The sequence below is a fragment of the Sitodiplosis mosellana genome, unplaced genomic scaffold, assembly GCF_009176505.1.
Source record: "Sitodiplosis mosellana isolate CC-2019 unplaced genomic scaffold, AAFC_SMos_1.0 Smas_scaffold_2, whole genome shotgun sequence".
NCBI classification, from domain to species: domain Eukaryota; kingdom Metazoa; phylum Arthropoda; class Insecta; order Diptera; family Cecidomyiidae; genus Sitodiplosis; species Sitodiplosis mosellana.
In genome coordinates, this window is record NW_022595245.1 from 7,076,418 (window position 1) to 7,088,818 (window position 12,401).

A 12,401-nucleotide genomic window follows, 5' to 3' on the forward strand; every position below is an offset into this window, starting at 1 on the left:
TCCCATGTGTGTGTGTGTGTCGATTGTTTGGTTTTGAGTCGAGTTCTGTCTTTATTTTTCCCTTTGAACAAAACATGGACTCGGATTTGTTGATACATGTGTATGAGTGCATGTTCCTTATTCGCGCGGGCTTCTCGTATTTCGCTCGATAATTCGCGACAAAGTGCAAACGAATCGTCTGACCAAATGGTCCGAAACAATTGGTTGAAGTTCAATAACACTTGTTTTTTCTATATAGACTCGAGTTGAACGTAAATTCAATCCAAAATTATTGGCTGACACGAAATTACCGTGTTCGGCTCATCGAAACCGTGGGCGAAGTTGTATTCTCTTTAAAAGAAAATATATTAAAAAACCCAATGAAATGACGTATTCGAAACAAATAAGTCTTCGCTGTTGCGGAGCTGAGAGACGCTGTCGTTTTGCATCGATTTCAATGTGTAGGGAGGTGTTTGCTACATCAAATATTTACCTAAGCAAGAAACCATTATAGTTTTTCATCACCGTAAAAAATGCATAGACATATTTTGTGCAGCGCGTAAAATGAGACCGAGTGAGTGAGGAAGAAAATAACACGCACTTTGTTATTGAACCGCTGTGCATAGGGTGTGAGCCCTCCTTTAGCGCTCGTATATACATATAATATTTATTATCCATGCAAGTGTTCGATGTTCATGACTCGTTCAACGTTCATCCACTTCAACTTGTTTCCATGCCGCTTGATATGCCGTACGCACTAGTAGTAGAACCTTTTGTCGCACGCGTAAGTCACACACTTTGAAATGTGTGTGATTAGGTTATACCAAATACAGACAACAATAACCCAGCATAGTATCATTTCAATTACATCATTTCCAAAACCCAGTGACTCAAGAATGAATCACTCGGTTTCCATTTTACCATTTCGAAATGCTTTTTGAGACGCGTTAAGATTATTTGTCTATTTTAACACACGTTTTTTTTCTACAATATCATCCAATTCTGTTCGCACATTGAATGGAATAGAAGAGACACAGTCGATCCGCACGAGGCGAAATGCAGAACTCAACTTGACAACATAGTTGTTTTTTTCTACCGTAATTGCTGTCATAAACGGTCCTTCACGGAAAAATTCATACAATGCAACACACTCCAAGTGAAAAAGAAGACAGAGCGAGAGAGAGAGAGAGAGAGAGAGAGAGAGAAAGAGAGAGAGGGAATGAGAGAAAAAGTGACTGAAAAAATGCAATGAGACCAACGTGATTTTTGTAGACTCTTAATTACCTTGTTATGTGTTTTATATACAGTGTGCTACATGCTGAAAAAAGGCAGTGCCATTTTACTCGTCTCCTCTCGCTCTCTTCTCTTTCTGCTCTCTCACTCGGTCGGTCGGTCGGAGTGTGTTTCCAGTGAAAAAAACGAAATAAATATTCTCGATTCGCAGAGACAGAAAGCGAAGAGAACATTTGACCGACAAGCACGCTTTTGAATTCATAAACAAAATTGTACTTCGACTCGAGCCGTTTTTCAACATTGCACATTTTTATAATGCACACGCACATAGAGTACGTCGGTTCGTACAGCTGTGCGCAAGGCTACCGTTTCTACTAGACCTACAAACGGCACGATACAACTCTCTGCATTCTTCGTTATTCTGCTTTTATGCTTCGTTCTTTTGCCTCCAATCCATTCGGCGTTCTGTTGCTGCAGTACAAGACAACGACAGAACAACAGCGAAAAAAAACGGAGCATTTTCCAAAGTACAGAAATAAATATGGAGATGAAAAAAAACCCGAGAGAAAAAAGTGAACTGAGAACACAGCGAAATCTCCCGCAATGCTCTCGAATAAAAATGATATTTTAATGGAATGTTTTCGACGTTGTGCAGTGCGCGATGTGCTGCCACCCGAACACTATCTTAACACATTTTAGATATGAATATTCACTTATGCACACTAACTAACGAAATTTTTATTTGATTTATTCCATATACAGAAACGACGTGAGCGCGGTCGCATTTCAATAAAAGGCATACGATTGGTCGAGCCAGCTGTTCTAAACCTCGACGGTGGTGATAGTTTAGCGCCAGATGTAAGTATCTCAAATCAACTGAAATATCGATATCAAATGCGTCGTTTGTTTCGTTTTGCCTCTTCTTCTTCTTCTTGAATCGTCATCCCTTTTGGGATTCAAGGGTTGATGCCGTGGCATCAGCCGTGCCATAAATTAAATTCTTCGGTAGACATCGAATACTCATTTAATTCCGTGAACATCATTTTTCAAACATAAGGTGCTTTCGTTTTTTTTCTTCGGCCTATTTTTTTCCATCAAACGGTCATTCATGAACGCCATTCAATCTGAATTTCACTTTGAGCAACTTTTGTTTTTCTTTACATTATCTGCTCGGCTTCGAATGAACAGACTGCGTATGTGGGCTTTTAACAGCCTTTAAAAGCAGACAAAACACTTTCATTGTTTATACTTTTGTTTTTTTTGTTCTGTTTTTTTTTTCGGATTTGTGTTCAGTATTTTTTTGAATTGAACATGCGCAAATATGACGCTCACGAAAAATAATAAAACCGAAAGTAATTGAAATACTTTTGCACGATTGTTATTTGTTGTATTCGAATTGTTTTATTTTTTCTCTTTTGTTCGTGTGTTTATTCGCGTGCTCATCAGCAATATCACAGTCAGAGTCAGATAAACATGAACAAATATATATATATAATTTTCAACAATGATAATGAGGCCGACAGCTCTCTCTTCGCATTGAGTTGTTAGTGCAGGAATTTCCCCAGCGGCTAAAAGAAGAAGTGAAGAAAAACAACGGAACATCCAGACGGTCGGTTGATGGAGAGAAGAAAAACCAAGATGATGTGTGTGTGCGGCTTTTATTTTGAAATAAATCTGCGTCACATTTTATTCACTTTTGTTTTCATTCAGTAGTTCATTAATAATAATGAAAACGGCTTTTCTCTTTTTTCTCTCTTTCAAACACAAAAAAAACGCAGGGATTCTCGTTTCAAATCGGCTATTGCGAAGTAGATGATCAATTACCCGGTCGATCGATACCACAATATACTCTGTACTTAACAGTTGCCAATGAAAAAGAGCGTCTCGATTGGATTCGAGCATTGAGAGCTGGTAAGTTTGAATGGTGGCCTTTTTCTTCTCGTCCACAATTTTTTTTTACTCAATTGAGACTCGAAAAAATGACATCTGCAGACACTTCTGGTCTACAATAGAGATTGTTGAAGGGAATTTTCATTCTTAGCAAACGTCCAATTTGGTATTGTTGTTATTGAAAAATAAATTATCACTTTATGCATACCTACATATTTAAATGATGGCTCCGCGTCATAAAATTTAAATTTTTTCTCTAGTGGACTTGATAAGATAGAGAAAGAAAACAATCGATTCGTACGTGTGTTTAGTCACACTGTGTTGCGCCACGTGTACAAAATCGTTTCATTAGCAAATGTTCGTCAGAAGAAGAAAAAAATGGGAAAAAACCCTAATTTAAGTGTTTCAAGTCCTTCATCGAAAATATCATAATATTTTATTTGTAAGTTTACACAAATCGCTTTCGTCTGAATGGAAATCGTCTTTGAACAATCTTTATGTCACATTTCTTCAAAAATTTCCATTGTTTGCATGATTTTTATTATCCATGAAACGAAGAAAATAACCTTATTTACCCAATTTATCTACTTTTTCCGTTCTTTTGTTTCTTTCTCTCTCTCTCTCTCTTTCTCTATCGCCTTCCTTTCAATTTCTCTTATGTGCCGTTTTCGCCGTGCAACCAAACACAACCACACACTGCCTGTCAAATGCCCAGTTTGCGAAGAAACGTATAGCCCAAAATCATACAGATACCATCCTGGTTTATGGTCAGGAAAGAAATGGTCTTGCTGTAAGACTGTGAATCGTACAGCATTTGGATGTCAAGCAGCGACACATTGGGCTGAAACGAATAACAATCCATCTCCAAGTAAGTTATCTACATTTTCATATAACGTTTACACTATATATATGTATTCATTTGCGCAAAATGGAATAAGTATGATATAGCAGAAGAATAGAGGTCTTGTGAATGACAAAAATGCTATCGCCTTGGTATCAGTCGATGAAATGCACAAGTAAATGTAACGCATCACTAAAAGAATCGATTGCTCGAAGGCGATGAAAATAAAGCGAGCATTTTCACACAAAAATGGTATTGATTTTGAAGAAGGCGAGTAGAATTTGGCTCACAAAATGCGAATGGGATGAAGCAAGACGAAAAGAAAATAACAAATCGACAAATATTTAATAATATTTGAAGTAAATCGTGTTACACACACACACAAAAATTCTAAATCAATTGGAAATTCATGTTTACTTCTGTTTATATCTGTTAGTGTCTATGGTGTGGCCTATGAAAATACCATAAAACGAATGCAACAATGAAAATCCGCACACAAGAAAACAGCCCAACAACAACGGAATTCATTCATAGTCCTTTTGTCCCTATGGCTGTCTATCTCTCATGGCTCTTTGGCGATTCGCTTCGACCCGGACACCGTTTGTTATATTAACGATCGAATTTCACTTGTAAAATCGGAGAATAGAAACAAACAAACAGGCAGAGAAAAAAAAACGTAACAACGAATTAGTTTTACTGATTTCGGCCATTTGAATGGATCAATGGATATTTGCCGCTTTCTCAGTTCTTCATCTATTAATTCCAGTTTAGTTATGCTACGATTGTGTTTGCCATTGACAATGGGCCGATGATAAAGAGAAGAAAATTGGGATAGAGGGAAATAGCTCTCTCCAAATTTAGTGTACATTTGTTTGTGTCCTTTTTCTTTCTTGTTATCAGTCATCGTCACAAAGTGGCACAACAAATGAAATTCTCTTGAAAAAAAAGGCAGCACAAATCGGTCCAGCCGAAATAGAGAATAGACAAGAGATACATTCAATAGGTTTTCAACACATACCGCAGTTGCCAGTTCACTTCGTCTCTATTTTCTTCACTTGTCTGTGGCTCATTCATTGCCCATTTGAAACCGAAGAAGCAATTATACAAAGCAAGAGATTTTGACGGCAATGTTATTATTAGCGATCTTCGACTTCGTCACCACATGCAGTGAAGGTTTACTTTAGTTTTCTCCTTTGCTCTCTTTCTTTCAAAGAACCAGATAATAAAAAGCCGTTTTATTCTCTCCAAACACAAATGCTAGATCTGTTTGTAATTTAATTTGCGTGTATTGTTGTTGGCATTGCAGTCGAGGAATGTGTCGGAAAATTGAGATAGAAAATGTGAAGCGGTAGCGGCAAATTGCTTGTGATCTGTGTGTGATCGGATTCTTTTTTTTTTCGAAAGGAAAAAATGCAACACAATGCGATAATAAGAAGTTAATGTGCCAAACGATGATGATAAAGAACGTATCGAATATTTCGATGAGACACAAATGGAATTGAAATGAATTGCTTCGGTTGATATGATCTAGATTTGTTGTTTTGTGTAATACCGTGTGGGCTGTTCAACATACATAAATAAGGCGAATTATCAGTTATTTTCAAGTGAATTCATATAATTTTCTCGGTACAGAATGGCCGGAGAAACGCCAGCAGGAAGCAAATGATATAATATGAAATGTTCTTGCTTCATATTCTGATTAAAAACAATGACTTTCACATACGTATTCAATACGATTCGAAATGATTATACATTGGAAAAAAGGCCAACGCTTACGTAAAAAAAGAAATTCACACAATAAAAATCAAACCTCAACCGACTCCGATTAAAAGCCAAATTGCTACTCATCACGCACTATTTTTATTGTTTGTCATTTTCGCCCAGAATAGCAATTTACTTTTCTTCCGTATTCTCCCACTGTCGTGTTTCGAATTTTTGAGCAAGACATAAAATCAACTCAAGACACATGTTGAGAAGTTCTCAATCGGACATGTGTTTGATCGGTTTTTTGAGGTTTTGATCGACAGATTGCAACCATTTAATAAAAACTGAAAACGAAATTTTGCTACTTCACTAATTAATCAGACATTTTGATCTGCATTCAATCCCATTTTGTGTTTATTTTAAATTCTCCAAACCAGAAAATCGGGAACGAAACACATGGACGTAGTAAAATTCAGTAGACTAAACCAAATGAAATGAAGTAAACAATTTTAAACGGCACATAAATAAAATAAAATTATTGTAATGCAACCGAAATTGTCAAAAATCACAAAGCAAAAGCAACGAATTAGCCCGAAGAAGAAACCACTTTCTGGTTTCCATATTACAAACATGTTGTGTGCTCTTTTGTAATTATGCATGAAGCAGTGAAGAAAAAATCGGTTTGTAAATGTGGCGTGTTTCGTAAAATATTGAACAAAACTTACAGTTGGGCCTCAGATGGTTCATAAAACAGTCCTTATTACAGCCGCTATGCATATGTTAGACCAACCAAGGCATGGCGAACAAAATGATGAGAGAGAGAAAAAAAACTATTCCTTTTCTTGCTTCTACTTTTGCCGGGTTGTTGTTTTTTCTCTCTCGCAAGACTATTTACACCACAATGGTAAACGAAGCGGACACTTGCAAAGCCAAAAGAGTTCTCATGCAATTCTGTTACGTCTTCGACACATTGAAAACGAATGCATTGACTTGTTTTTCACTTAAATTATGATTATGGCGTTTCGGGTGCATGTGTGCAAACATCGTTGGAAGCTCATGAAAAAGGAGAGAAAAAAACACACATGAACAACGAGCGATAAAACGTAGTTCATGTACGAAATTGAATAAGAATACCAAATTGAGCACATCACAATCGTATCGAAAAAGCGTCATAAATACGTGTGTAATATGCCATATATATCAGTATCGGTATCATTAGACGCGGTGTATGCTTAGTCGCTCACGCGCCCACCGAACCAATGCAACATTGTTGTATCGGGTCCTACAAATGGAGTGCGATAAATAAATAAAAAGAGTGTACTTTGTACTACCACCGAAGAGTGTACAAGTTGATACTACGATCGAAGCAACCAGCCAACCGCCCGGTGAACTCGCTTAACCGTGATGAATTTATAGCATTTTCATTTGCTCATATCACAATTTCACATTACTTTGTTGCTCATAATTTTTGTCGATGGGATTTTTTTACTGTTTCCTTTCCTGTCTCATTCTTCTCTCTCTCTCTCTCTCTCTCTCTCTCTCTCTCTCTCTCACTCTTACGCGCATTTTTTTTTTCACTCTTTGGTTAAATGGTTTTGTTGCATGAACTGCGCGTGTCTATCTGCGCGCACGTGTGTGATTTATTTGTATGCACATATCGACCAATTCCACACGGCTGCCTTCTCGTTGATGTTGTTTTTGTTCCCAATGATTTCTGTTTGGTTTTGTTATGGGTTACCTTGCCGTGCGCGCGCGAGGCGGCACATTCGCTGCAGACACGGTTCAAACCGAATATGTAAATAGGTTCATAAATTAAGTGCACTTTCAGTAGGAGTTTTTGACTTGAACACACCGAGAAAAAAAAATCACAATCAAAATTAATTGGAATGCACAACCAGATTCTCTCAAAGGGCTTCTTTGAAATGAGAGAGAAAAAAACCATCCATCGTTATTTGCGTCGGCTTCTTTTCCATTACTTATTTTCTTCATTTCCATTAAATTTCGTTTGCTCGATGACTTTTATTGCACTCGAATTTGAATTTAAAAGTGGCGTTTAATTACAGAAAAAAAGCGAAGATTTCATATGCCCAATGAGAACCACGGTTTTAGGTTGCAATTCAATATCAATAGTATCAAAAGCGCATATACATAACAATGGGCGCATTTGAATTTAATTTTTAACGACTTTGACTTTGAGCCAAGTCGCTAGAAATTGGTTTGATTTGCATTTCATGTACACGCTTAAAAAAAAGTAAAAATACAAATCAAACACAGAGAAAGAGAGAAAAAGATCCTGAACACACTTTAACTATCGAAGCGCTTTGTGTTTTGAATCGCAACACAAAGATTTAATGTTATTTTATCGGTGCATGAATCGACGAAATAAACATCTATATACATAAAGTCAATTATCTAGAATTTAAAGTCAACACACTCCTATTTTTCTTTGTGTTCTGAAAACGTAAACGTCGCTTTGTGTGTGAAATGGAGAAAAAAAGAACTCATACACATCGAGTCGAGTCGCGACGAATTAAAATGGATTTATTTGTATTTCAATTTCTTAGTATCGCTTATCCTTCAGGGGGGCTTCCTCTTTTTGTTCGTTTTCTCTCTCTCTCTCTCTCTCGCACGCGCACAACAGTCGAGTCGATCAATAGACAATTTATGAGCGAGTTTTATCGAAGTGACAGAGTGAAACGCGACGCAAAAATAAAAAATGCGTCATCACGCATCATGATCACACATTTAAATAAGTGTTCGATGCGATAAAAGTGCAATGAGCACTCTCGCGCTCTCGTTTGAACGAGAGAATATAATTAAACAAAGAAAGAAATGTGAGGATGGAAAAGGATCGTAATGGGAACGGAGAACGCGTTCTCTATCGCTAAAACAGAGCGATGATCAAATCGACGACGATGAATTAGCTTGTGCATGTGTGACACAAAGGCGAATTCCACTTCGAAATCGAATCGGCGAGAAAGAACTATAATCAAATTGAAGCGAGGAGACAAGAACGAAGAAGGAAAAAAAAATTGAAAATTAAGATTAAAAACGAAATCAACAGAAACGAGGTATGCGCGGGTGCGCGCGCACATATACACACACCCGCTCGCTGGCATCGATGTAAGGCGAAAAGGAGAACCGAACGAAACAAAAGCTGAATATGTATAAAAATCTACATTCAAACAGTGTGGTGGCCCGGCGTGTTTGTATTTGTTATGCGCGCATTCAAACGAAGAGCGAGAGAGAGAAAAAACTCGTATACATCGCACTCTATCGCCGCGGCCACTGACCTCAAATACTGGATACGGATTCCGTTTTATTTGTTCGTGTCTTCTTTTTTATATATATATATATATATATATTGAGATTATTCCTCTCCTTGTCGACAGGCCCAACGAATATATCTATCTTCGGGTTCGATTCTCCGTATTTCGCTCGCTGGATTTCATGTTCACATTATCATTTTTCGTTCTCTTCTCGCACACCCAAACCCAACTGCACTTTAATTTCGAGATATTCCACCTCGTTCGTGAGCTATATTGAGAAAAGAGTGAACGAGCAGGCTGCGTGAGTGAGCAAAAGATAGGCTGAGCATTGATGCATTTTACAGCAATAATTTGTGCGGCAAACGCATAGTCACACTCAAAAGATATCCACCAGAGATGTGTGTGTCTATGCACAAAATACTCCAAGATATGGCCAAGGCATTTCTTTTTTATGTGGCTGTAAACTGAAAATGATGCGATTTGCTGCACAGTTAATATTTCCGTGCGATTGTTGCTTCTTTTTTCGTTTGCAAACAAAAAGGGATTACAGCAAAATAGATTGGAATTGTGCGAAACGCTTCGAACAAAATAAAGATGATATTATAGAAAATTTACACGCGCCCATTATGTTTGGCCTGTGAAAAATTGCATGTCTACATCCACTTAGATGCAGTGCATCAAGGTATTAAATAAATACGGTTTGGCGAATGCCCCACAGCGATTAAATGTTATAATCACACATCGACATTTCAAGCATATTCAATCGGTTGTTTTGGTTTTTTTTTCATTCTGCTTCAGTCACAACATAAACACAACGCACACACACAGAGCGAGAGATCACTCAATTCGATCTCAAACTGTTTCGGTCATCCACTTGTTGAGTTCATCGACTACAAATTATTGATTGACCGACATATTTTTTTTTCAGTCGTGTGTTTAACTCTCTTCGCATGAAAAGAAGCACGAAGAAAAACGAAACAAGATTTATAAAATTCAGCCACTTGATATATTTCCTGATCCCATTCGCAACATCTATATGAATTATTGAATAGGTCGGAATGAAGAGAGAGCCGGTTCGAAGATCAAGATCGCATTGTGCGATCTTCATTTTCATTACAATGCAAACTGCATACATCTAATAAATGGCCCATAAAATTATTTTATCATTTTCAGAATATAAAAACTAATGTCTTCTTTTTCCCTCCCTCTTCAATCTCTTCGCATTTTAATTCCGTGGTGAATATACGAAAAGAAGAGAAAAAAAACGGTGCATAAAAATAAAATAATAATAGTTGGTTTTTTGTTGTGTTGTGTGTGTGTATGGGGCCAATGGTGTTCCATTGTGATTCCACGCTTTAATCTGTCATGAGAATCAAAGTAAGGAATTGTTAAATGCGCAATAAAATAGAATTTTCTGAGAGGAGCGCGCATTCTGTCAGATATTGAGATTGAGAATAACCGAGATGGGAGAGAGAGAGAGAGAGAGAGAGAGATAGAGAAAAACGAGCATGAAAACAGAATAAGTGGTTTTTCTGTTCTGCCGTGTTTCACGCTTTGCTCCTTCCATTCGGTTGATACATCCCATTCAACAAGATAGCACTAACTACCAGAAATAGATGATGGAACGAACATGAAAAACGATTCATCGTGCGTCTTTTTTTTCCTATTCCGTTCCATGCCTTTAAAAAAAACCAAAAAGACAGAATAAATGACGAAAATGAATTATGTGGACACAAACCGAATATGGGAGATATTAAACTATTATTTTATTGATCTTCTGTCTCGTTTCGTTCACCGAGTGACACAACAGAAGACGAAACAAAAACAACAACAACCAGCAACGCACTAAATAATGATGGATGGGTTTAGTTTTGTTTACAAAACTTGACAAGTTTCGTTAGAATTCCATTGTTTGTGTATGTGTGGTTTTTGTTCGCTTTCATCTCGAAACTGCTCGTGCTTGGAAATGGATCCAACTGCGACATTCAACGATTGAGCAACAGGAACGATTCTAGTTTTCATATCGTTGATGATGCGATGATGCAAATTTTCAATGAGTTTTGCTTTGAATCGTGTTGTTTTCATTTGGTCACAGTTTCTATCACTTCATTTCACGCTGTCAATGTAAATCGCTTTTATCCCAGACGTGGCACACACACAGCTCGTTTCCCATGCGCTGAAAATCATTGGTTTATGACTTCGTGGAAAATTAATTAAAGTTTCTTCGTTTCACCACAATTTACTCGTATCTGCATCCTATTCATCTAGCCAGACACTTGAAAATTTATTCTGTACACATGTTCATTCGGAATATGATTATGTAAGAAGACGGAAATTACTCGTAGAAAGACCGTGCACACACTCAATGTTCTATTACTATAAAGTGAAGAAAAAACGACATACAAAAGAACCCTGAAATGTGTCCATTTAGAAAAAAGAGCAACTGCCGTTTGATATTGGCCAACGATTAGGTTTACAAATACTTGTGGCGAGCATTGGGTCCAATTTTTTCCGAAAATTGGTCATCGTTGAACTAATGAATTCGAATTAACAGTCATTGAAAATGCGCGCAGCTGCGTCAAATCGTTTCGTCTGCCGATGCAACAGCAGCCGCCGCAGCAGCAGCAGCAGCAGCAACACATGGACCTTTGGCCGATTGTTAGATGAAAATCATTGAAACTAATGTAAAACCGGCTGAGATAAGCACGATTCAGTTATTGATTCGATGATTTCCATGTAAGCAACAGCATTCTCATCCAAAATACGCCGTATAGAGACATTTAACTTAATGGCAGATGTTTTCGTCGCTTGTCAGATTTTGTTTCGTTTGAGGTGTGCGCGTACGTCTCGCCCGAGTTAGATATGTTCCGTGTACGGATAGATGAATGTTCTGAAAATGACATGCGTTCGCTCGCTCACTCAATCGTTTGCTTGCAGTTGTTGTTGTCGGTGTGAAGCTGTAGCTCAAATTTAGCCGTTGGCCTTCGATTGTAAAGCTATTCAATCGTGTATTCCAATTGATAAAGCAGCAAACACCAACGTGATGCACGTGCCATGTGCCCGTCATTGAATTGATATAATGAGCCCGATAATCGCAACCGACGCATCTCAATCCGACTTGGCCAAGCATTCGAGCACTTATTTTTTCTTTCAGCAACTGTTGTTACACGAGTTTCGATGCACCTTTGATAAAATGCCATGACAATAGCATATTATTGAAGCAAAAGTAACGGATTTTTCCATTGAACTACGAAAAAAAAGTGAACAAAATGTACTTGAAACAAATCAAACCGAATTTCAAAGCGAACAATTTGGTCTGTTAGTTCAAATGAAGAATGACAGCAAGAAGAAGATAGAAAAAAAAACGGGTGAGGAAGACGTTTACGAAATTAGAAGATTATTGTTTTGTTATCTAGTCTATATGAAAAGAACTAATTTTCAGTTTCAAACGTCATTAAACAATGGCTTTACTAATGCACATGGCT

The 12,401-nt window shown here is 37.5% G+C and overlaps 1 protein-coding gene across 6 annotated transcripts in view; it reads left to right on the plus strand.

The window, feature by feature from the left end:
* Positions 1-12,401, plus strand: part of LOC129565201 (tyrosine-protein kinase Btk29A) — a 55,236-nt gene that overhangs the window by 8,100 nt on the left and 34,735 nt on the right. For all 6 annotated transcript variants that reach the window (XM_055439781.1, XM_055439784.1, XM_055439783.1 and 3 more), the window contains 3 exons: positions 1,975-2,070; positions 2,991-3,123; positions 3,818-3,970. In XM_055439781.1, the coding sequence (XP_055295756.1) occupies positions 1,975-2,070; positions 2,991-3,123; positions 3,818-3,970 (382 nt within the window). The remainder of the gene's footprint in view (positions 1-1,974; positions 2,071-2,990; positions 3,124-3,817; positions 3,971-12,401) is intronic.